At 34.5% G+C, this 26,975-nt stretch overlaps 2 protein-coding genes across 3 annotated transcripts in view; one reads left to right on the forward strand and one right to left on the reverse strand.

Annotated features, from left to right (window-relative positions):
* Positions 1–23,744, forward strand: part of LOC125653976 (uncharacterized) — a 29,167-nt gene extending 5,423 nt beyond the window's left edge. For both annotated transcript variants that reach the window (XM_048883668.2, XM_048883670.2), the window contains 11 exons: positions 2,513–2,615; positions 6,926–7,089; positions 10,408–10,456; positions 14,855–14,942; positions 16,027–16,121; positions 17,993–18,270; positions 21,118–22,212; positions 22,315–22,357; positions 22,607–22,718; positions 22,851–22,933; positions 23,103–23,744. In XM_048883668.2, coding sequence (XP_048739625.2) covers positions 2,513–2,615; positions 6,926–7,089; positions 10,408–10,456; positions 14,855–14,942; positions 16,027–16,121; positions 17,993–18,270; positions 21,118–22,212; positions 22,315–22,357; positions 22,607–22,718; positions 22,851–22,933; positions 23,103–23,213 — 2,221 coding nt within the window. In that variant the 3' untranslated portion in view covers positions 23,214–23,744. The remainder of the gene's footprint in view (positions 1–2,512; positions 2,616–6,925; positions 7,090–10,407; positions 10,457–14,854; positions 14,943–16,026; positions 16,122–17,992; positions 18,271–21,117; positions 22,213–22,314; positions 22,358–22,606; positions 22,719–22,850; positions 22,934–23,102) is intronic.
* Positions 23,745–25,202: 1,458 nt separating this feature from the next.
* The window catches only part of LOC125653977 (G-patch domain and KOW motifs-containing protein-like), a 10,458-nt gene continuing 8,685 nt past the window's right edge, over positions 25,203–26,975 (reverse strand). The window contains exons 6-7 of the mRNA XM_056145710.1: positions 25,834–25,950; positions 25,203–25,400 (exon numbers count right to left, since the gene is read on the reverse strand). Coding sequence (XP_056001685.1) covers positions 25,260–25,400; positions 25,834–25,950 — 258 coding nt within the window. The 3' untranslated portion in view covers positions 25,203–25,259. The remainder of the gene's footprint in view (positions 25,401–25,833; positions 25,951–26,975) is intronic.

A 26,975-nucleotide genomic window follows, 5' to 3' on the forward strand; every position in this document is an offset into this window, starting at 1 on the left:
TTAGTTCTAATTTCTTCAATATTCTCAACCCGTTCCCAACCATTTTTACATTGGTCAATGACTGGCTCTATTAAAATGACTGCAAGTTTAAAATTATATCCTGAGCTGAAGGCTCGTGTTTATACCGTTGGAAAGGTATTGAAGACTATCATCATCCACGAAATCGTGCAAATTAAGCGTTATCACGCTGTGGTACAATACACATTACATATCGAACAGCCCTTATATATGGGGAGAAAATTTGAAAATCTTTTCCTCAAGAACAACAGGGCTACAATTGATTAGTATAAATAGTATACAATCATCTTCAGTAGTACAGAATCAGATATGTTTGAATGATGTTCCTTGGAGGTATGGTGAGACCACATTAGTAGATGAAAAATTTACATGGGATGTAAAAAAAAATTCTTATCAAGAACCACTGGCCATAATTAGTTATATTGATATGTAGACATTTCAATGTGCACTGTGAGTGCAGATTCATATAAATTTGATCAAATCATATGGCCCATGGAACCAGAGTGGTTTTAAGATAGGGATATAAAATTTCACATTGATTGGAATAATGTTGAAAATTTAAAAAAACAAAACAAAACAAGAATAGTAGAGCCACACTACATCATATCAAGATGCAAATTATATTATTCTTTTTAAGGGTTGTGTGGATTTAAGCATTTTTATATGCCCGTCTTTAGACGGGACATATTATGGTATAGCGATGTCTGTCCATCCGTTTGGGGTTTTCTGTAAACTTCTAATTTCATTTTTCTGTCGCATATCTGAAACTTGCTATGTAGCTTCTTTGTGAATCACTCTAGATCATTTTTCAATTTTGATCCATTTCGACCTCTCTTGCAAGAGTTTTCCCCCTTTATTTCAAAATTATTGATATGTGTGATCATGGAGAGTACATTAATTGTTCGGTTAACTCCTCCCACAATTTTCAAGTGAGGACCATCTTGTTTTACATAATGTTTGTATGGGTATAGTAAATGTGCATGTGGCAAGGATTTTGATTTTCTTCAATTTCTGAGAAAATTACAGGTTGTTGAACTTGGTCCGTTTGGAGGAAATATTACATAGAGATTACGATTTGTCTGTTTTTCTTTCCACAGTTTTCAAGTTAGGACCTTCTTATTTTACAGAGTGTTTATATGGGTATTGAAGGTATGCATGTGGCAAGGATTTTGATTTTCTTCAATTTTTGAGAAAATTACAGGTTGTTGGACTTAGTCTGTTTTTAGGAAATATTATATTAAATAAAGGGCATACAATGCAAAGAAAGTATCTCACAGCCTGATGATGGCTGATACTACCTGAAGCAAAATTTTACAAATTATGACTTAAGAAAAACACCCTATGTAACCATATTATGTATTGTTTGCGGTACTCTTGTTTCTCTTTAAATTATGGACTCAGGGATAAGGATGCAGGGACTGAAATCGGGGAGGAAATTTTACATTATACATGAATATATATGAAAAAAATCTGAAGAAATGTTTTTCATCCAGAACAGCAAGGCCATGTTAGCAATTTTGATTAATATCTGAAGCATCCCTATGTTGTGTGGATATAAATTCAGTTAAGGCATGACCCTGTGGGTCTAGGTTTGGGGTCATAATGTAGGGTCTAAATGTATCAAGGGTAAGAAATCGTTTAAAATCTTTTGATGAAGAATAGTGGGTCATAGTGACTCGGGTGAGCATTGTGGCCCATTGGGTTCTTGTTTTTTTATTATATGGTTGTAGATATTTATGTCTCCCTTTTTTCAGGAGGTCAGACATTATTTGTACTGTCCTGTCCATCCATCTGTCTGTCACAAAATTTTGTGAATGCTTCTCCTCCTATATGGCTTATCGGATAGACTGGAAACTTTGTACAATGCTTCATTCATTTGTAGATCTATGTGCATATTGGTGGGACAGGAGGATCCAGTTATTTTCCTAAAAGTTATAGTGGATCCAAGAGGGGTGGAGGATGTAAAATAGCTTGTGAACACTTCTCCTATATGGCTTATTGGATAGATTTGAAACTTTGTACAATGCTTCATTGCCTTTTGTAGATGTGTATATTGTCGGAACAGGAGGATCCAGTTATTTTCCTAAAAGTTATAGTGGATCTAAGAAGGGTGGAGGATGTTAAAATAGCTTGTGAATACATCTCCTTTTATATGGCTTATCTGATAGCCTTGAAATTTTGTATAATACTTCAATGCCATTTGCAAATGTGCATATTGTTGGAACAGGAGGATCCATTTGTTATCCTTATATAAAGTTATAGTGGATCTGAGGGGTAGAGGGTGTAAAATGCTTAGTGCACACTTTTCCTATGTGGCTTATATTGGAGTTCATAATGTATATGTTCCTGCTCATGCTTTCTCCTTCATACCATGCAATACATTAAGGAGAGGAGGTTTCATTTGGAGCATTTCCAATTTGGGGAGCTGGGAAGATACTTGTTTTTCATAGAAACAATCTCTACTTTTAAATATTCTTATTATTTAATATTACAGGCAGAAGAATGAAAAATCCAGCTTTCAACAGATTTCGAGTCAATCACAAGGAGAAGTTTCACAGTGCCTTGATGGTTTCAATTTAAGCGGTGGATCCTCAGAGGTTTATATATATATATATTATAAATTGAACAATAAAACTTTGAATTGTAATTACAGTGGAACCCCGTTATTACGTTTTCCATTTTGTCACGATAAAATAACGTAATACCGGGGGCAACGTAATAAACGTTCCCAGTGAAATCCATTAAAAATATCATTTGGAAATTGTATATCGTCCGTTGGTACTCTGTGAAGGGGTGTGTGAATATATCTTTACTGTTTCTTTGTTTAAAAGACTATGATACTTAGTTTTATTTACATCTTATCTTTAATGTCCGTAATTCTTCATGTTCTTATCCCTTTTCTTTATTTCTGGTGAAGGATACATAAGGGTGTTTTGATAAATGTTGCTTTTTCTGCATTCGTTTGGACTGCCATTTTGTTCAACTTTAAAACAATGCGTTCATGTAAATTTCTCTCAATAACTCGTTCCGGTTCGTATTCAACATTCGTATTAAAAATATAACAAAACATCGTTTTTATTGACTTAGTTATCTAATTACACAATACACAACACAATAAAAAAAATCCCACCGAAAAAACAACAAAACTATAGACACAAAACGCACACGATACCCAACACTTACATACTTTTCTCACCAACGATAAACACGGAGAACAATTTAAGCACAATCCACATAAAAAAAATATAATGATGCACGAAGATTTCATTTATAACGCTAAATGATGGCACCAAAATCACGTGCGCATCAAAGGATTTTAGAATATTCAATGAAGTAAATGCCGTGCACGAATCGGCCGATAACACAGGACAGTTTGATTGGTGTATGTATGGACGAGATTTACGAACACCCAAGCTGCATGTCCAAACAATGGACAATTTTTTAATTGAACACCTTTAGTCACCTATGTCCAACCAGTTTTAACATTGCTATGATAAATCTTGTCTTTCAGGTTTGGTACCAAAGCTGTCCGTAAATATAGTTTTAATAGTGAAGACAATCACACTATGCTGAACATGCAGGTGGTTGAGAAATTATTTCTTTGATTATCAAAATATGAAAAATGAAGTAAATTTCATAGAGTACAATTTCTAAATAAACATTTAATTGTTTATCACTGGCTTCGATACGGGGTATTCACCTGTATTGATGTCGCAAGATCTATCGAAGCGTGATTATAGTCAAGCGTCTCTAATTCCCAGACAGACCAGGAAATTTACATGGGGACTGCCTCGGGCAGTCAAGGTGTGAATGGCTTATTATTTTGAGAATCACTATTGAATAATTAGGGGTTTATTACATTTTTGTCGGAATTTTTACAACGTAATACCTAGTCCCAGCATCTTAGGACAACGTAATAACGAGGTCTATTTTATATAGGTTTGTTAAGAAATGGTTTTGTGCTTTGAAATTCCAACGTAATATGCGGACTAACGTATTAAAGGGGGAACGTAATAACGTGGTTCCACTGTATGACTTTGATGCAAATTATCAATTTATATATATAGTGATGGGCAATTGGGGGAAAAAACAATCTATAATCAGATTAATTGGATGCACCTAGTATTCGATTGATTGATGGAAAAATAATCAAATTCATTCATTTCAAATTTACGGTATAAATATATTAAGGGAGTAGATGTAGTATCTGTTATTTTATCGCCAAAAATTGAATTCAATTAGTATCTGTTATTTTATCACCAAAAATTGAATTCATTGAAAATTTTTCTATCATATTATATATTTCAGTAATAACACCAATATTTAATTATTTCAAACACTTTTTAACCTCAAAACAGGCACATGAATATGTGATATTGGTGATTAAATATGAATATGTGATATTGGTGATTAAATAATTATTGTCTTGCAAGACAATAATCCTTTCATATTTCTTTACACTAAAAGCGATTATTTAAAGTAGGTTTATTAGGTTTCTCTTGCTTTTGTACAAAGATAAATGTTATTAGTCATTAATATGTATTCCTATGTTCTTGAGATATTTTGAGAAAAAAATGGTTGCCATCACTTTCACAGCAAATGCCCCTTTAAATTTACTTTATTCACCCTAAATTAACTTAACATTAGAAATAACCCATTTATTATGACATGTAAAATTCAAAATAATCCCATACTTTTTCCAGGATAGGGATAGATCTCTTGACTTTTGTTGTATTTCTTATCAGATGACTCAGCTTCATCATCAATTTTTGCTTTCAGTTTAGTCGCGGCAGGAATTATATTTGTATTATAGAAAATACTAACATCGACAATTTTCGATTTTTAAAGTGACAATTATTTACATTGTTTCTATAGGCCAATCCGAAAACATGAGTTATCTTTCCTTGATCCGGAACGTAGTGCCCTTGCGTAACAGTAGTTCAAGACTTCCGGGTAGTATATTCGAGAAGCGTCATTATCAACAGTGCAGAAGACCGCAAAGATATTGCTGTATAATTTTACAGTAATCATGCCAACAAATATGTTAACGTTAATCAAAAATCCCAATGCATAAGTTTACTTCATACACGTAAAAATAACCAACTTTGCATGTAAAGATAATAGAAAATTAATGTTGTAAGTAGAGGAGGACACCCCCCCCCCCCCTCTCCCCGATAGACTGTTCTATCGTTAAAGTGATGTAATTTCCTACGGCGGGCCTGTCATGAGACGCAGTTAGATTATTCTAACTACCCTTCCCCCTCCCACTTTCCAGGATTTCACGTGTTTTATGACTGAAATTAGTATATATCATATATTGCATACATTTCATCAGGATCTTTAGCCCGTGTTTCAATAGTCAGATTTATAATAAAATATCAGAAGTTACTTGTTCAATATAAATGTAGTACATTCAGCGATAACAGTTCTGCCACGATGAACGTCTAGGTATGTCGGACTGACACCTCTGGATTTTGAAAATGTCCATCTCTTTGATTGGCGAGTAAAATTTATCCCAGCCTGTACTTGTAAGTGAGAGTCCACTGACAGATTTCCAGCTGACTACTCACAAATTTTATACAGTTTCAAATACAAGTATAACCATAAAGAAATTCATCGTCACAAACCATCTTTAAACTGACATTTACACATACAATTGTTTTGAAAATAAAATAACTTATAATTGAACGCCCTGAATTTATAGTCGGCAAGAGTGTGTACCTGTAAATACAGCCATTTGGGGTAAAATATTTGGAGTTTTACTCAAATTATTTTGTAAATTTGTGGCGAAAAGGGGGATCTAAATCTGTCATTGCAATTTCTGTTATGACACGATACGTGCCTATATATAATCAAGTACATTTCAAGGGGGCTAAAACGAATAAAAGAGGGAAGATACAGAGACGTCAAAAGCATTCTATTGCATGGGGGTTAAACTTACCTTCCCCCAGAAAGCCTTTGTACGGTACATTTGAGAATATAACCCCCCCCCCCCCCCCCCCCCCCCCGCGGACCACACAGGTCTATGAAAACTAATTTATTTCAATCGAGCAATATTGAATAAAATTAATTATTTTTTTTTATTTAATTACCTATTTTTCTGCATTTTAAACATCAGTTGATATTTTAAAACAATTTCAGCCTCATGCTGCAGTGTACAAATGATTTGCACACAGAATGAACACGTCCAGGTACTTTGGAGAAAGTTACCCAAACATTGCGATCTGGTTTATTTTTGAAAGAATCGATTGGTAGTGGTGGAATAATTTTTGCGCTGATAAAACAATGAGAGCGTTGATTTCCTAATTTAATTGATTTTTTTTTAAGAGGGGGGGGGGGGGCATGTTATGCAAGATCTTTGCACGTGTCCATCCTCGTAAAAACCCGAGCTTTGAGTTGATGAGATACCATCATCTCTTGAGAATCAGAAGTTCTGTACTGATTTCATACAAAATAATTATGTCAGTCGTTATTGGAGACATATGTAAACAAATGAATGTCTGCGTGATTTCCAATTCAGTTTTTAACCCCCCAACCACAACCCCCGAAAAATCATAGCCGACTCGATCAAGAAATTCGTTTTTGTTTCCATTAACATTTTCTTACTCTCTCGTACAAATGATTTCAACTGTTTACGATTTTGAAGAACACCCATACTAGTATAACTCTTATAATGTATGCGCAGCCTGAGTGTGTTACTACCCGGAAGTTGTCATATTCACACTAAATGTAAGAATACAAAGAGAGATAACTCACGTTTTCGGAAAGGCCTATTATAGCGACTGACAATTGAAAGTTGGCGATTATCGGTTCATCACTAATTATCATTCATGTTTAATATACATATTAAGTGTGCATTAAAAGCCAACAAACATGTTACTAAAGTTATGAAACTTAATTTTAACAGTTTTCTCAAGGGAGGAAAATGTTTGACAGTTATAACACCCCACAAAACAGCAAAGACCTAAGATCTCTGGTGAAGCCTCCCTGTAGCTTACAAATCACAGGAAGATCAAAGTTCGCGCACCAGCTCCAGGATAACAGGCACAAATCAAAAGAAAATGAAGAAAGGTACGTAGCACGCTAAACTGAAGTCAGTGAATAGTAATCAACACATGAATTTATCAGATGTTGATGTGTAATAGAATAGTAGGAATGTGAACACTTTTCAGCGATTTTGGTAGAATTTAAGGTATCTGATCCATTAAAGCATTTATTTTCACAAAAAGTCAATAACTAGCACTACATCTTTTGTGAAAACAAAATGCCTTAGATGAGATAAAGATGGCAGAGAGAGTAAATGAAGCCCAGCTCTTTTTATTGTGAATTAGATTTTTTTTTGTCAGAGTTATCTCCCCTCGTAGAAATGTAGAAAAAATTAAATATTTTCATAATTTGTATGGTGACCTTTACTTTTCTTTGCATATTATGCATATAGATTTACCCTTATCCATCCTTCAGTCCTTCCGCAACACCCAGTTTTCCGGATTTTTTTTCAAACGCCTTGAGATATTGAATTGATTTTTTGTATGCAGGTGTATATTGATGAGTTGCAGATTGAGTTTGAGATTTGTTCTGGTTCGTTGATTTTTTATGGATGGGGCATTAAGGCCAATTTAACTTAATTAGTAGTTTATCATCCAGGGTCACTTAAAATGATAGGACGGGTGAGAAGATTTTATATTTAAATTTTTATTTTCTAAGAAAAATTATAATGACAAATGAGTTTTTGTCAACAGAATTAAACAAGAAGTGTAAATATTGGAGTCGGAAATGAAAATTTTCCGGACATGGCAAGTTTCGCAAAATAAAAAAATTTGGGGCAGGCCGACTTTTTAGGGGTGAGCGGGGATGATGATCTATCAATTAAGTTGAATTGGCCTAACTTAGAAAAATTACTGTTGCGACCAGTTTTCCGGACTTTTTGTCTAAATGCATTAAGATATTAAATTGATGTTTTGTATGCAGGCGTATATTGATGAGTTACAGATCAAGTTTGAGTTTTGTTCCGGTTGGTTGGTTTTTGATGGAGTTGTGCCCCTTTAACTTAGAAAATTAATGTTAGGACAAGTTTTCCAGGCTTTTTTCTAAATGCCTTGAAATATTGAACTAAGCTTTTGTATGCAGATATGTATATTGATGAGTTACAGATCAGAGTATGAGTTTTGTTCTGGTTCGTTGATATTTGATGGAGAACTTTGTGCTTTAACTCAGAAAAATTAATGTTAGGACCAGTTTTCTGGACTTTTTTCTCAACGCCTTGAGATATTGAATTGATTTTTTTGTATGCAGGTGTATATTGATGAGTTAGAGATTGAGTTTGAGTTTTGTTCTGGTTCGTTGATTTTGATAGAGTTGTGCCCCTTTAACATAGAAAAATTAATGTATTCATTTTATGACTGTTAGAATAATAAAGGGTTGTTGATGTACTAAATTGTTCATTGTACTAAATGTGTGTAACATACAATCTGAATACCACATTCAATATGCTATACTTTGATGGATTTCCTACATTTGACTTTACTGCAGGTGAAGGCATTCGTGTTGTGCCGACACATCTATTTTATTTTTTTTTTTGGTCTATTGACATAGGCCTTTGATATTTTGGACGTTGGCAAGTTTACTATCATATGTTCACAACACTGTTCCATGTTTGAAACTCGTATGAATATAGGTGAATGTAATGTACCATAAGTCTTAATTTTCCACTTTAAAGATGATCCCTGAAATAATCTTTTAGAAAACTAAGGAAATTAAATGGGCGGACTCCTTTCTTGTGGTCTGATACCAAGTTTTGTATGACATAACAATTCATTCTTGAAATGGGTTGCTATGGATCGGATACCTTAATATAATCGCAGAAAATAATAGCATCTTTCCTTCTTTTACGGTAAAGTATATTATAATCCAACTAGCTTGCATATATTCGGCTTAGTAAAAGTCAGTTGGAAGTGTTTTACATGTACAGTAAAACTCTGATATAGCGAATTTCTGTGGACACTCTAAAAAATTTGCTATAATCGTAATTTGCTATACGTTTATAGCGAATTCATAATTCAAATATAACAAATTCATTATAAAACTATTTGTTCTACATGTATATCAGTTGTATAAGAAAGCGGCAATCGATACACTTGCGTTTGTATTGTCTCTAAGAGAAATTAAGAGCCTATATATTTTCGAGAAGAAATATTTTTATGCAAGAAATATACACATTGATTTATATATGACTATCTATCTTGATGGATTATTAAGTCATACAAGAACATGTAGAGAGAAAAATGTCAACAAAATTATGCGCAATACAATTGTCATTTACTTGTTGCTTTACACAAATAAAAGAGTGTATGATAAAATAAATACAATCAAACAAATTTTATTAACGAGAATACTGAAAATATATTTGCTAAACATATGTGTATAAGTATTGTTTTGCGTTAACAACCTTTTTTGAGAAAATACAAACAGAAATTTTGTAATAAGTGTGGATCCTTTAAGGCAATGGAAAGCGATTGTTAAAAATCATAACGAGTTTAAAATGAAAAATAGAATTGTTATAAAAGGTGATTTTTACGTTCATTTTTAATTCACGGGGAATAAGAGTTTACTTCGTTATGTCCATAAATTCGCTATATCTGTTTCGTTATAGACACAGATTTTTATATAGAATATATAAAGAATTGCCAGAGAAATTGTTTTCACTTCGCTATAGCTGTAATTTCACTATATATCCGTGTTCGCTATATTCAAGTTTTACTGTACATATTTTGTTTGTTACAAATAGAGGATAAATAGCCATAGGCTGATTTTGTTTATGAATATAAAATAAAATGTTTTAGTATTGCAACAAATGGAGGAAAAAAGTAGCAGCTTAAGATTCAAAACTCAATCAACAAAACATCTAGTGTCGTGTTCTCAGCAGTTAGTATATTACAATAAAGTTATAAATTTAAATTACCAAACTGACTTTCTGTTAAAAAAAAATTCATAACTCTAATATTGGTTGATTTCAATTAATTTCGATATCCAACAAGACAACAGAATTCGTAAGATATCAACAAATATAACTTCATGAATGGAAACTTGTAAAGTAAAATTTAAAAATTTAATGCAAATTATGGATTTATTAGATAAATTATTGACAAAATTACTTTAAATGTCATTATCAATAAAAAAGTTATAATGATATAACCCAACTTAATTGAATGAATTACGGATGTTATAATAAAGAATACCCAAATGTTGGTTGATGCACTCTTTCGAAGTTGATCCTAATTATTTTTTGCTTGCTATCTTATTTAAATACAGAGAAATGATGAAGTCAACCTTTGACTTGGTTTGGTTGTCAGTTTGTCAGTTAAAGCTATAAGGAATATATTTGTATTTCAGGGAACTGATTCAGACATTATCGCAGTCAGTAAAAGATTGTTCAGAAGAGGTAATGGCTCTTGACATAATCCTTTAAAGGGACTGGTTCACGATTTTTGATGAAAATATTTTTCATTTTTGATGGTAAACATTAAAAATATAACTCATTTAATGTTGACAGCCAAAATTTTGACTTTCTGAATGCAAGAATAAAAGCAATATTTTAGCCTTAAATCTGTGTTATGTAAACAAAGACTCGAGTCATTTTATGTATACAAACAAGCAAGTGAAATATTGATTTTGTAATATAAAACATCTTGATTTTGCATAGTCACAAATTTTAACTTTTAGATGACACGTTTACCCCAAAAATGCTTGAAATATGAAAGATATAATAAACTTAGATCGATATCTATTTCTTTTGAAAATTTCGTAAACAATAACATACCGCAATCTTTGTTTACAAAACAAACAATAAACTCTTTTTAAAATGAGCTTCTGTGATAATGTATAACCTTAATTTTTATGTGAACTCTTTTAAACACAGTAGACAGTAGATTTTGATCATTAAAAGTGAAAAAGAAAATTTTGGGGAAAATCGTGAATCAGTCCCTTTAATATGGGTACCTGTAAAGTACGAAACGAAACGAAATCTACCGAAATGAAACGAAATCTACCGAAACGAAACGAAACCTACCGAAACGAAACCCACCGAAACGAAACCTACCAAAACGAAACGAAACAGATTGTTTAACCAAACTCTTTTAATTATAATAATTAAAAATGGTATCTTAGGCCCCTGTGAAAGTTACAACATATAAATAAAATTCGCCTCCCCTTTGATGTAGGCTTTCAGCTTGATTGTTACAAAGTTTTAAAAGTTGGAAGGGGGGGGGGGGGGTAAGCACAAAGTACATATCCGTAGTTGATTAAATGACATGTACAATTAGTTTCGGATCCATAAATTTCAGAACCGAGGATTACAGTCTCAGAGATCTGGGGAAACACACTATACGAGGGGTGGGGTCACTGACGTTGGATACGCCTTTGGGCATAGATACATTGTTTGAAGAAGCTGGTGTCTGAGAAAATTGAAAGCAGGAAGAGCTCTTAACCTCTTATTTTATCTCTAACTGCTGAGGTGCGAGTACTTTCAATAATGGAAAAACTCTATACATTTGGGCAATCTCTACCCAGAGTTATCGTTGTAGCGTAGCGTAATACGCCCTGTGGTGAGAGATTGACATTTGGGGTGTTGCTAAGACGGGGAATTGAAAACGGGACGGAAAACGGAATTTTTTTAATGCAATAATATTAGGAGGAGGTCGGCATTTTGTAAACTGAAAAGGCTTATGAACAAGGGAATTTTAAGCAGAAATCACAAAGAGAACGGGAGGACATATTCAGAATCCACCGTTTGATATACTACATACAAATACACAATATCCACATGTATACATATATTTGTCTTTAGAACAAAAATACTGAAACATGTATTTATGCCCAAAAGCGGATCCAACGCCGACGACCCCATCCCTCGTTTAGTGTGTTTCCCCAGACCTCTGACCTGTGAGACTGTAACCTCCCGTTCTGAAATTTATGGATCTGAAGCTAATTGCACATGGTATTTATGTGCTTTGTGCTTCCCCCCCCCCCCCCCTTCCAACTTTTTTAAAAACTTTGTAACAGTCAAGCCGAAAGCCTACATCAAAGGGGAGGCGAATTTTATTTATATGTGTAAACTTTAACAGGGGCCTGAGATACCATTTTTAATTATTATGATTAAAAGAGTTTGATTATACAATCTGTTTCGTTTCGGTAGGTTTCGTTTCGTTTCGGTGGGTTTCGTTTCGTTTCGGTAGATTTCGTTTCGTTTCGGTAGATTTCGTTTCGTTTCGATTTCGTTTCGCACTTTACAGGTACCCCTTTAATAATTAGATACATGTGCTATAAATTTGTGTCACACATTGATCAATGTGAGCAAAATCTAAAACTCAAATTATAAACACATTTCTTGATCACTGACAAAGTCATACAAAAGAAATGCAACCCCAATGAAACATCAATATTTTTTGATTATTTAATGTTAGGAATTTTGAATTGCATGTACACATTCCCAAGCAATTGATGGTTGATTGAATTTGGTTTTACACAATGCCTTCCCTTGTCTGTGAGACATCAATACATACATGTATCTTGATTAGGATATCCACAGGTATGGTTGACAGCATTTCATGTATCTCAGACCTGTTTGTTATCCTTAAGGTATCTGATGATATCAGTCCGATAATGAAATTGGTTTCTCTTTGCGTAACAATGCATACAACAGGACGGTGTAATTACACTTGACTGGAAACGCCTGGAATGCTGTGTCAAGTGCTCTGAATGTCCACAAAAGCACCTTATTTCATTTACAAATGCCTAAAACTGAATCAGAATGGTACAACTGCCAACCACCCTTAAACTGATTGACTCAAGGTTGCTACACCTTGTCAGGATCGTTGCACAAGAAAGCAACACTTGCACAACTGGTGCAGAACTGCATGCACAAAAAGTTGCAAATTTAACACCAGGAACATGAAATCCAAGATAACCTTTGGCATCTCCTGTGCATTTCATTGTGATGGGAATGTCCCTTAATCATCGTTCACTTGACATCAGACGCCGTGTTTCATTTACAAAGATGCAGGTGCCATGATCTCTTCTCTGATGAATACAAAATTCATGCTTTACTATCCAATAGAGCAATGTCTCCATATGAGTGAAAAATTCTCAAATGGGATGTTAATTTAAACAACATACAATCAATCAATCCAATAGAGCATGTGTGGGACATAGAACGTGCCAAGATCTACCAGACACTCTACCGGCTTTGCATCAGGCAGTAGCAGAGCATCCCTATGGCACAAATAAACTGTGTGATAAACTATGCATCACAGAATTCAAGCAGCAACAATGACATTTAGTGGCGGGCATATTCATTATTATACCCCCCGCAACAAGTTGTGGGGGGGGGGGGGGGGGGGGGGTGGGGGGGGGGGTATACTGGAATTGGGTTGTCCGTCTGTCTGTCCGTCTGTCCGTCCGTCTGTAGACGCAATGGTTTCTGGACTCTAAAGCATTATCCTTTCCACCTACCGTCACCATATCATATATATGGACTACCCATGGGATGAAGATGTTCCCTATCGATTTTGGGGTCAAAAGGTCAAAGGTCAAGCGCACTGGACATCGAAGTAGCAATATGGTTTCCGGGCTCTAAAGCGTTATCCTTTCCACCTACAGTCACCATATCATACATATGGACTACCCATGGGATAAAGATGTTCCCTATCGATTTTGGGGTCAAGGTCAAAGGTCAAGCGCACTGGACATCGAAGTAGCAATATGGTTTTTCGGGCTCTAAAGCGTTATCCTTTCCACCTACAGTCACCATATCATACATATGGACTACCCATGGGATGAAAATGTTCCCTATCGATTTTGGGGTCAAAAGGTCAAAGGTCAAGCGCACTGGACATCGAAGTAGCAATATGGTTTCCGGGCTCTAAAGCGTTATCCTTTCCACCTACAGTCACCATATCATACATATGGACTACCCATGGGATGAAGATGTTCCCTATTGATTTTGGGGTCAAAAGGTCAAAGGTCATGCGCACTGGACATCGAAGTAGCAATATGGTTTCTAGGCTTTTAAAGCGTTTATCCTTTCCACCTACAGTCACCATATCATACATATGGACTACCCATGGGATGAAAATAATCCCTATTGATTTTGGGGTCAAAAGGTCAAAGGTCACGCGCACTGGACATTAAAGTAGCAATATGGTTTCCGGGCTCTAAAGCGTTATCCTTTCCACCTACAGTCACCATATCATACATATGGACTACCCATGGGATGAAAATGTTCCCTATCGATTTTGGGGTCAAAAGGTCAAAGGTCAAGCGCACTGGACATCGAAGTAAGCAATATGGTTCGGTTTGTCATGCCATTTGTTTTTTACACTCAGAAAAGAGGTAGTTTATACCTATTACCAACACCTTTTGGGAGATTGGGGTAAGCGGGGGTATTCTTAGTGAGCATTGCTCACAGTACCTCTTGTTGAAGTAGGAAAATTTCTAGACTACCACCTGCTCAGCCTTGACATTCTTTCACCAAAGTGATGCTGGCAAACTTTGAATTCACTGTGTTTGATATCCAATAGATGGATGTGTATCTTATTGTAAACATGAAAAGATGCATTTGAATGAAATGTTAAAAATGTTGCTGGAAGTAGGAGGTTACAGTTCTTTTGTGTGTCAGTATCTTTCTTCAGACAACTGAATATATGTAACTTGTGTTAGACCTTGTAATTCCAACTCCATGTATGAAATACCAATATTTCTGAGGGAATTAAAAACTACATTTGAATTGAAGCCATATATGATGAGCAAATGCATCATCAAATTTCTTCAAATATAATTATAGGTTCAAAATGCCATGAAAGTCATACCAGAAATATTAGGAGGGCAGATGCAAGTGCTTGGAGACTCCATGACAAAAATTATCAATGACAGTAAGTAATTCCCATTTTGAATTTATTGTGTTGATTTTACATCCAAATCTTATATTCATTGACTGTTAGTCTTGAATTATCACCTTTGGACAAACTTGCAAAAAAAAAATTGTAGATCATTGATAGTGAGCGCAGCAAGTGACCCAAAGAGCTGTAAATCAATAATTGTGCATGAGCACAGCAAAAGACCAATAGAGTCCTAGATCATTAATTATAAGTGCAGCAAGTGACTAAGAGAGCTGTAGATCACTAATTGTGAGCACAGCAAACGACCGAAAGAGCCGCTTGTGATTTGAGCTCTAATGGTTGACATATGAAAGTGAAAATTAGTCAAAATAAGCAATGAAAGGTAACATAATGTAACCCACCCCAAAAAATCCTAACCCTGGACATCACCATCTTTATTAAAGGTCTTTGTAAACTGTTACCTTTATGTACTTGGTCAAGACCTTGGACAAATAGAATGTAAAGTTAAGAGAAGTCTTCGTACTAAGTACAAATTCCTGCCGATCCCGAATGCCAGGACGCATCATGAGAACGTTTCTGAGGTGCAAGAACTCAAACCACTTTTTTACATGTAAGTATTGTGGTCAAAGGAAAAGAACACATTCGTATGCACATGTTCTTATCATTCGCGACTCTAAAGAACGGCCGGAGCACGAGAACAACAGGAATTGCAGTCTTGAATGCACTTATAGTGAGATGACATGGCAGATCTAATATTGTTTTCGAATTTCAGACTTTTCCAACTTTAAAGAAAATCAACTGCTCATAAGGCATAGTAATAGAATTTTTGTATAACTTTTGATAGAATAGTCAAATGTAAGGTCATGTATGGACAAAATCTAACATTGCATGGAAATGTTAATTTTTTTCCAGATATATTATGTATAAATAATTAAGTGTAAGAAAATTTTAGTGGATGAGTTTTTACGAATTCATACAAATGATCGTATTTCAATTTGATTATTTAGGATATAAACTATTTTTAAATTTGTCCAGTGAGTTGAATGTGTAAACTTGCCTCAATATGACAAATCTAATTTTTTTTTTTGTGTTTTATTATTATTAATGTTATTTTCAGGTCTTCGAGAGCAGTTGGAAAATACTCTGTTGACTCTAGGAGACCACAAGGGTGCTAAACAGCAAATAGGCGAAATGAAAAGAATTATAGAAGAGGTATCTAAACACCGTTCTTCATCTGAATTGCAGTTTCAAATGCTACAATGTAATTGTGTTTATACCTGTGTTGTGAGTGGTAATAAGTGCCATTCTAGGAGATGCTCTACTTTGTCTTTCTGTCACTCCAAGTGACCAAGGATGTACTTATTACTGTAATCGTTGATGCAGCAGTTTTCATTTAATATTAAGTTCCTATTGGTTTCCCCATCACTGATTGCGACCAAATCACATCATGGATGTAGTTTACTCCACTCTTCTCCAATTCAGTTGACTTTACATTCTAAATTACCTATATTTTATACATCTGTTTTGTCTTTTTCTAACCTTCTAAATTAAATATTTATAATTTATATTCTCCTACATATTGTTCCTATTGGTTTTCAAGGTGAAAAGGTCAAGGCCACTTGGTTTTGAAAGTTGAAAATAAAAGGTCAAGGTCACCAATAAAGATATTGCAAAATCCTTTAATGCAAGTTGTAAATTAAAATTTATATTTGAATTATATCAAACTTTAAGAATTGAAATATTGCAGGTCCAGGTTTTTAGGCATAAAATGGAAATTGATGTGTTTCTCAGCTAACACGATCGCCTGACCAAAAACTATATCCCTACCATAGAAAACTTTGAACATATTGTTCAATAAAGATTATTGAATAAACATTTTCTAAGAGTTGACATTTGTTATTACTCCATAGGTATTTAATATCAAAGCATATTAAACAGTAACATTAATAAATAATGAAAATGCATGAGTCCCTCATGTTCAAAGTTAATGAACATGCAACATTAAATGGAAATTGTGATTTGATAGAGTGTTTCTTTGTGTACCCATAAAATAAAGTTTGAGAAGAAAATTTTCAATTATTTATTTCTTACTGACCGAGCTACATTAAATTTGACTTGGATGTTTAATAGCAAAAACACAACAATTTATTGGTTTTCAAGAAGAAATTTATTCAAGGAGTTGGAAGGGATGAAATCCTTTAGGGCCAGTGAAAAATAGTTCATTTTGTCAAACTTTGTTATATCTGATATAATTTTCACTATCAGTAACACAGATTTTCTTGTCCTTGTAAATTTCATTACCTAGATGGTTAGGTCAATGTTGCAACCAATCTGTAGATTGTGAGTTCAAATCATGCAGGAAATTTGAATTTTTCACAGATCCATAACAATTTTCTTGTGTGATACATGTACATGTATATAGCTTCAAAGGGATGCTATCCTACAACATGGTGTTAGCCCCTTTGTGGAGCCCATGTTTAAAATTTGCAGTAACTGCACATGCATGCATTAAAAGATGTAAATCTAGAATATGTATGACTGATTTAGGTACATTTGGTGTTGTGTGATATATATACTGTGCAGCAACATTGGTCCAGAATAGTATTTCTGTTATGTTCCACTGAAAAGATATTTACCATGGATTAAGTTGAAGTAATTATCTTTCATTGATATTAAAACTATACCTTTAATTTGAAGTAGATGCTACTGATGTAGACCAGTTTACAATGAGTATTGCCTGTTTATAATGATTGAATGAAATTGCTGTTGAGACAACACTGCACATATGTATTTGTGAAGAATATGACTTGTTCTTCTCTCATAAGATAATTTTTGCATGCGAGTAAGTTAAAAAGCAGTACTTTTGAGTAGATATACTGAATGAATATTAGGAAAAACAACTTTTTACTATTAGACTTAAAATACACATGTTTAGATATTTGCGTTTAGACTTGCATTCCACATGACATGACATTGTTTAGATATTTGCTATTAGACATGCAATACACATGACATGGTTTAGATATTTGCTATTAGACTTACAATACACATGTTTAGATGTTAGTGTAATTTCTTCTGGGTAGAAAGAAGCCAGGATAGCTGATCTACAGAAACAGTTAGAGCATCATCAGAAGGCAGGTTGTCAGCAGTCGAAGGATAAAATCACTGAAACCATCCACAAAACCAAAGAGCATGTGGATAAGCAGCTCCAAAAGCTGTTGGACAGTAGCCAGGCTATGGCAGAAAACCAACAGAGAATTCTCGAAGGTCAAGAAAGCCACGTAACTGTTGGCAACCAGTATCACAGTGAACTGCAGAAGAAACTAGAAAATATTTCAACAAACGTCATCAAAAATATCAGGTGCAGTATAATATATAGACTTGTGAACTGTGAACACATAAATTTGTTTTTAATGTCATTTTGAAAACTAGATTGTTTAAGGAATGACTTTAATTCTGGGGCATTTTATAAGAGTATAATCTGGTTTGGGTCAGTTTACACTTTATAATCCGTGAAACGGATTATATATACTGACCCAAACCAGGTTATACTCATATAATATATGCCCCAGAATTTTAAGTCATTCCTTATAATTTAATGCAAAAGACAAAGGTACTACTAAGCCTTCGTTTATCAAAATGTATATTAATTATGAAAAATACAAGTCAACTGAGCCACGCAATGATTCACTAAGTAACCACAATGAAATATTTGTGAAGGCTGGCAGCCATCTTAATTTTATGAAGCCTATTTATCAAAATATCATAAGCGTAGTTATTGAAGGTGAAGTTTGACAATATTTGTAGGCTATGCATGCAATGTGTATTTCGCTGCCCTTTAAAGATTGACTTTGAAGTTGCTGAACGCCAACAGATTGAGAAAATACGGGAAGTTGCATTGTTTAGGCCTAGGCTTACCCAAAATAAGTCTTCAAATATCAGAAAATGCAATAATTTTCGGCTTTTAACCCTATGAAAATTTCTACTAGAAATCTACATGAAAATTACATGTACCCTTGCATGCAATGTTGTCGTGAATAGTAAATCTGACACAAGAAAATATATAAGCAAGTGACTAATCGTGATCTACATGTCATTGTGACTATAACGTCATTTGATAAAAATGTGATGTATGATTTTTTTGTTTGCTTTGTTGAAAGACGGATCAAATAATGAAGCAATCTTCTTCTCTCCCCCCCCCCCCCCCCCCCCCCCCCCCCCCCCCCCCGAGAAAAACAAGTATCAATTATCATTAATATTATAACTAGAATAAAATAAATTTCTAATCACTTTACGCAGTATGCAGTGCAAGCTGACATAGTGGTTGCACAGCTTTAAATTTGCTTAAGGATTGGGTTGTTTTAATTAATATGGTGTCTGATTTGAAAATATGTTACAATATATATAAAATCATATAAATATTCACAATGAATTGCGAGGGGATGAAAAGCACGCAGAAAACACAATGATTTCTAAAGACTAAGAAATAAGCATACTCAGCTAGGTGACCATTAAAGGACACATATCGTGTTTTCAAAGTATACAAAATTATATGCATTTTGTCTTCCTTATGCTAATAGAAATTAATTGTAATAGTTCGTTCGCTGAAGTATTGCGATAATCAGCCACAATACGGACTTAAATCTAAGCCCCGATTTCAAAAAGCCTAGTTAATTAGATAGGTAGTCACGTGGTACAGTGACGTCATATGCGACCTTCGTTCGATCAACTTGTTGTAAAAGTAGTGTTAGATATTTTTAAAAACTCGGGTTTTAGGGCCCTAATTTATTTACCATGGATAACATTTATTTCGATGTTGACAAATTTCCCGAGTCTTATATCTTTTAGCCACCAGTGCACACAAATAGCGACCCAAATGTAGCGAGGAAAGCGAGTATGAAATCTGCGAGTAAATAATGTTTACTTGGGATCACTGTCTAAACACTATTTGGTAATGTCATTTCTGTAAACAACTGTAATTAGCGTTGTTGCTTTTTGAAAATAAACAATGCAAATATTATTAAATTTATTTTTGGAGAAGTTAGATAGACCTAAATTATGATACGATTATGTATCATTGACAACTAGGCCTACTGTCACGGGTGCATTTCGAAAAGAAAAGAAACATGATCAAACTTATGGTGAAAATCCCAATACTTTTATATTATTTTATTCAAGCAATTTTATTAATCCTTATTTTTTTGTTATCTACACGTTGTTACTTAGGAAGTGGGAGCGCGGCATGCTGTTGTTGTAAACACGTACGCGGTCCCTAAAAAAATGAAAGCATTATAATTCAATTCAAAGTTGGGAAATATCATATTTTATTATTTATAATTGAAAGTTCAATTAACTTTTATCTTTAAATTTCTTTTTTTAAAACTACCAGTTGGCAGACACTGCTAGCGAAGTTCTGCCTTTATGTTGTTACAAGGTGAAGGTCAGTTGGTGCTAGTGTGTATTGAATTTGAAAGCAGAACGGAAAGCATAAGCCGTAGCCCTATATGTAACAGTGCGTAGCTTTGATAGAACCATTTTCTCGCAGTTTATCTACGTCTTTGTCCAAGTGCTTGTTTAAAAAAGTACAGGGACAAATTCTACTGGTTTTTTATGGCAAAGTCGTTGTGCCGACAAAAAAATATTCACGTCTTGTCCCTCATACTTTCCTTCGAAAATTGAAAAAAACACAGTTCAAAGCCTCTCTACTGACTGCAAGTGCACCCTTAAACGGCACAAAACACCCTAATGCAGTGTTATTTACAAGCCGTTAATGTGATAATTGTTTGTTTGTCAATTAAATCTAATATGTTTATGAAATGGCTAACAACTGTTTTCAAATCTTCTCGCTCGAGGTCGCATATGACGTCACAGATAATGGCGCGTAAATTATCGAAGAAAATATGCATATCGCAAAATTTGAATTTCATCGCTTTCAAACTCGAAAACTACGCAAAATGTTTTATTTAAAACACATGTAAAGTAGTTTTAGGCATGAAATGAATTAATTTTGCTGAAAAAATTAAAAAGTTTAAAAACATGCGATGTGTCCTTTAAGTCTCATGGGTCTCTAGTTATTTTGATGGTTTGGATTTACAGGACAATAGCTCATCAAATTTCCAGAAAAATACCAAGAAACTTATAAATTCATTCTGTTGAGAAATGCATTTGATATAAATATCAATCAAGACACAAAACATTTTTATTGCAGTTTTGCAGAGGAAGTGAAAAGCATAAGAAGAGACTTGGAAATCCAGAAAATGGAGGCTATAGAATTCTTCCATGGTTTTTTGACAAAGCACAGTGATAAGCAGACAAGAGATATAACCAGACAGATTGAGAGCGAAATTAGCAGATCAACCAACACAATCTGTAATGCTTCTAATAGTGTGGCCAATATTCAAAGAGATTTCCTTCAAGATACACTACAACTGCAACAGGAAGAGATGAAGGAATACATCATAACTCGGCTAGAGTCACGAAGAGACAGATCCAATCAGGAATCTCAAGACTTTGCCCTCAAAAAGCACAATTATACACAGCCTTACAATGATAGCAAAAACAGATTTCAAACCTCCATTGAAAAGGAAAGAGTCCCATTAAATTATGATCTGTATCATCGGGAAAACTCAAAAGAAAACTGCAAAAAACTAGAAGAGACTTGTAATAGTTTCAAGCCAAGACAAAATCCAAAACCTAGTCAATATGATTTCTTGTCTCCAGGAGCCTATGGTCACCAGGGCCATTCCAAAACATTTTTCCAGAAACCCAACCCTTCTCCTGTGGCTGCAATTTTACCACAGCCCCAAGGGAGAGTGCAGCCTAGAATCATGAAGAATGTCCAAGAACATTGTCAGTCAGGGAGTGAAGTGCAAGTGGCAAAAGTAAATTCTGATTATGACAGAAGAAATGACAATTCCAGGAACATCCCCTCTAGGAGATCTCAGAGGATTGCAGGATTGACACAGGAATCTCGAAACAATTCTCAGAATGACGCCTCTCAGGACTGGTACAAAAATCAACAATCGTCTTGTTCTTCTAACAACTCTCAGTGTGAAATCGCTCCATCATACGCCAAAAAATCCAAGTATGATAGACAAGACAACAAAAATAAGCCAGACTTGTCACAGACATGTGTGCCATCTCGAAGTCAATTTCAAGTACACCCGGTCCAGAAATATGGAACTGTAAGGCCAAATGTCAAAACTCCATCAAAGAAGTTTTGTAAAGAAAGTGATGTTTTCCAATTTTCAGATGAAAATTCAACCTCAATCCTGAAGACTGGAGAAAGAAAATCCTTTGCAAAGTAATATTCTTGAGTGATTTTAGTAGATCTAGATTTATATACTTCACACTTTATTTTTATTTACATGTACATAATAATAAATGTCTGTTGAATTCATTTCAGTGTGAACAAAGGAGAAAATCAAGTAGAGAATGATGTTGATTTGGTAAGTTGATTCCTATACTTCTATTGAATTATATGACTTGTCTTTATTCTCTTCCTATTGTTAAATACTTGTAATTGAAAGCTCAGTGTTTCTCTTGAGAAATTATATATACATTGAAACAGCATTGTTTTTCACTGATAAAGCATTGGCTAATGTTTACATTTATATTTTAGAATAAACTCCAGTTATAATTAGAATGTTTTAAATGATATACATGTACAGAATGAGGCATGATAAATTCTATTTCAGTCAGAAGAGAGCGGAGACTCCTCCCCCTCCCTGTCCATCACTAAAATCATGATTAAGAGAAAGTCCCGCAAAGATTCACCAGCCTCATCTGTGTTCAGCAACTTTAGAACTTGTATGTTTACATAAATACACTATTACCTGTATTGTTATTGGATGTGCATGTCCGTAAATATAGATATAATGGTGCATTAATGAAAAGAAAACCAGACTTTAAAGTGTTAACCAGTGAAGTATGTCCTTGTAGACTCCCATCCTAAGTCGAAACGTCAGTACAATTCTACTCCGGGATACCAGCACTCTGAAGGTGAATGGAAAGTCAATCGAGGGGTAAGTACAATTACACTGTACCAGATATATCATAACCGTACTAAGTACCTACTACCCACAACCAAAAACATTTATGTAAAGGAGATGGTGACTTAGATGCCTATTAGTCCCATTGCATGTAATGGCGGCCTAGCTTCTTGTTTTTCACTTACCTCTATCTTTAAAATAGGATGTTCTCTTCAAGAGACAGGAGAGCTACAAGAGGAAACTAATGCAGGTAGACGACGATCTGCTGGCTTTGTCCCACACAATTCAAGACCAGCTCAAGAGGAGATGTTGAGATTACTTGGCATCTTTTCAGTATTGGATTTAAAAGTTTGCAACACCAGAAAAGAAGGAAGTGTGTGTTGTGAAAAAAAGTGACTACATGTATTATTAAACAGTAGTGAGAGCTGATGGGGTGGATTAAAAGTTTCACGTTTCACACAAATTTTAAACGGCTATAATTATTTTTCTAAGCATCTAGACTCGTGCCACTGAAACAAATGACATGTACTTTGGATTTCGAAAATTTTGAAACAAGATATGTTGCAATTTATAATTTTTTGATTGTTATATCCAGGGTTTATATGGATTTGATTCAAACTATTTCTTCTCCAATATTGTTGAGTTTTAAAACAATGGTAGAACCATTATCATCCAAGCTGATGTCTGTGATATGTTTATGACATGTTGATAATATGTCTAGAATATAATGTTGACTAAATTTGTTACAGTATATACTAGTGTGTCAAGCACATGTTATTTTTGTTACATTGCCGTTTCATTGTTTTGTTGACATTCAAATAAATTTTGCCTTAAAATATTTCCACTACTGTTCATTTTGCATGACTTGGTAACCATTTTAATTACATTCACTGGTTTCCTATATATTTGTAACAAGCAAATTCTTTACATTTCTATTTGATTTGTATTTCTTAAAAGGAGACAGTTTATAAGGAATCGGTGCTAAACCAGAATACTGGAGATTTTTATCACAAAAACTTTATAACATTCAGTGTAGGCTGTTGAATTTTTACCTTAAAGGGGTATGGACTTAATTTTGGTACAGAAAGTTACTTGGATATTTAACACATAATACGATAGTATTTGATTTGGTAAAACAGCATTAACAAACCTAAATTTCAAAAACTTGACGCAGAGATGTATTTGAGATATTTAAACGTTTCATTTTCAAATCAAGTCATGAGCCCTGTTTATGTGTACATGTCACATGACTCAACTATCAAAGATCAGCATCACCCAAAGTTGACGGCTTCAGTGAAAAAAACTTTTCCAATGAAATTAAATTTTCTGTTCTTCTTTGGGCTTGTTCACGAAATTGACTTGTCAACATGTCGAATGCTTGTAACATACTTTTTAGAAATCTTGGTATTCTCAGGCAGCTGTCCCCAAGATGTTAAAAAACCTAGTCTTAGTTTATCATGAGGAATGGTCATGCAGAGTTTTGAAATTTCATACATTTTGACTGTTGATTTATAGAGTTTGTGATCTCAGATAACCTAAAATTTCTTTGGAATTGTTTTTAATCCACAATTGATTTAAACTACTTCTCACATACATGTATATCATGGTACAATATGTTTCTCCCACACAACAGTTAACATTTTCGTGAGGAACAAAGATGGAACTTGGTAGAACATTTACTGGATCCAGCAATATATTTCATTCGTCCAGAGTGGAATTCTTAAAATACATTTGTATGTGACAATGAGACCTCCAACCCTCTGATCTGAAAACAAGAGGGTCATCCTTAGATGAGACTCTTCAAGTGTCATTGCTAAGGTCAAACAGTATTTGAGATATCAAATGGGAACCATCTCTTGGTGACTTTGATCTTTTGACCTTTCAACATCAAATACAATGATCCCGTGTGGATCCAGGTTAGAATAGGTCCTCGGTACCCCTTGCTTGTCGTAGAAGGCAACAGAATGGGGCGGTCCTTTGGATGAGATTGCAAGAAAACAAGGTCCCATGTCACAGCAGGTGTGGCACTATAAAGATCCCTCTCTGCTCAAAGGTCATAAACTCCGAGCATAGGCCAAAATTTTGCAGCCCTTCACCGACAGTGGTGACGTCTCCATGTGAGTGAAATATTCTTAAACAATATTCAATCAATCAAATACAATGGAACATCCTTAAGTCATGAACACTTCATGTTAAGTTTCATTGGTCAAGTCCAACATAATAGATATTTCGATCCCCAAGCTCAAGGTGTTGAAGATGGGCAAACAAAACCAAGCAGAGATATAATTGTACAAAAAAAAACTATTAAGAGACAAGTTTATTACAAAAATATCATTAAAAATATGTTGAACACATGTTATCAGTAGTCAAACTGTTCATGAATGTTGCCTACAAATTCACATATATGATCAAAGTCAATGTTCACAACACAATCTCTATCCTGCAACAACTGCACAGCAGCAGAGGACATCTTCCTGTTCCTTTCCATCACTTCACCCAACTGAAAAAGACAGGAATTGATGAAAGAAAACATGCAAAATTACAAAAACAGAAACGTTTTAGAAATGAACATTTTTCTTGTCATATTTATTTAAATGTGCATGTCACTTATTGTAAAACATCAGACAGGAATTGTTGAAAGAAAATCTACAAAATTACAAAAACAGAAACCTTTAGAAATAAACAGTTTTCTCGTCATATTTTTATGGTCAATGTTCACATCATTTATTGTAAAGCATCAGACTGGAAATGTTAAAAGAAAATATGCATAATTACTAGAAGGGGATAGTTGAGAAATGAAAATTTTTCCTGTGATGTATTTATTGTAAATGTTCATATCAATTATTGTAAAGCATCTTCAGCTGAACAAGGACTCTGAACACACTTTATAACCTTCAAAAATTGTTTTTGAAGGTCATCATGTTAATCTGTACCTGTCCTCTGTGTTTCCCAGACACGATCAGAACGAATGCTCCGTCTGATTTTGGAATCACTGTTTCTAGTTGGGATTGGGAAAGACCTAAATAGAGGAAATGCACATTATATCGGTTCTCATTTCATTTTGATACACTGACATTGATTATAAGACTCTCTTATGAGTTGCCATGAAATATAAGGTGATTCCACCCGAGGGTTGCAAAAAAGCTGTGAAACCCGAGGCTTTGCCGAGGGTTTTACCGCTTTTTTGCAACCCCGAGGGTGGAATCACCTTAATATTTCATGGCAACTCATAAGAGAGTATTTTTCTCTCATATTTCTAGAGTTTTCCGTTTTCCTTGTGCCAAATTTTGAGAATTTTCCAATTAATTAATTTTTCGCTGTACATCAAAAATAACACCAGAATTGAATTCTACGACCTTAATTTTGGCAACTACGTTGCCGACAAAAACTCGGCGACGAGTGTATAAGTGAATGATATTAGAGTTATTCCTCTTTGAATAAATCAATAATCAGGGTGATGCATGACGTAACTCGACAGTCCATCAGCGCGAAACATTTTGACAGACCTAATCAGAATATGAATCCACAACTGCACATTTTTTTTCTTAGAGGAGCATTAATATTGATATTAATTGAGCAGTTATTTAATGACGAGTGTGTGAAGAGAGATTCCAAGTGGTTTTTGTTGGTGAATATGGGCATGGCTAGACTTTCGTTTTCCACGCGTGCAAGGACTCGAGTCTCATAGACATTGGAGGCACTTATTTCACCTGAGACACATATAGGGACAGTAGACGTTGACAGAGTGAATGTGGAGGTAGGCCTAGTACTAATAGACCGTGTGGGCTGGGTTTCTGTGAACTGGCATAATGCACCGAATGACATAGGTGTATGAGGAATTTGTGACTGTTGTTGAGTGTGCGGTAGTTGTTCAAGGAATGTGTAATTTTGTGTCCGGTCACATACACCTGGAGATTATCAGGGACATTACAATCTGTCATTTTTTGTACAAGAGCTTTGCAGACGCTAGTGTTCGTCAATCGAGGCGAGGCAAGTTACAAGCTAGTTGTGTATTGATTATGACGTCACGGGATATGTAAGATAAACGTCACGTGATATGAAAGATAGAAATATC

The sequence above is a fragment of the Ostrea edulis genome, chromosome 7 (assembly GCF_947568905.1).
Source record: "Ostrea edulis chromosome 7, xbOstEdul1.1, whole genome shotgun sequence".
Taxonomy (NCBI): domain Eukaryota; kingdom Metazoa; phylum Mollusca; class Bivalvia; order Ostreida; family Ostreidae; genus Ostrea; species Ostrea edulis.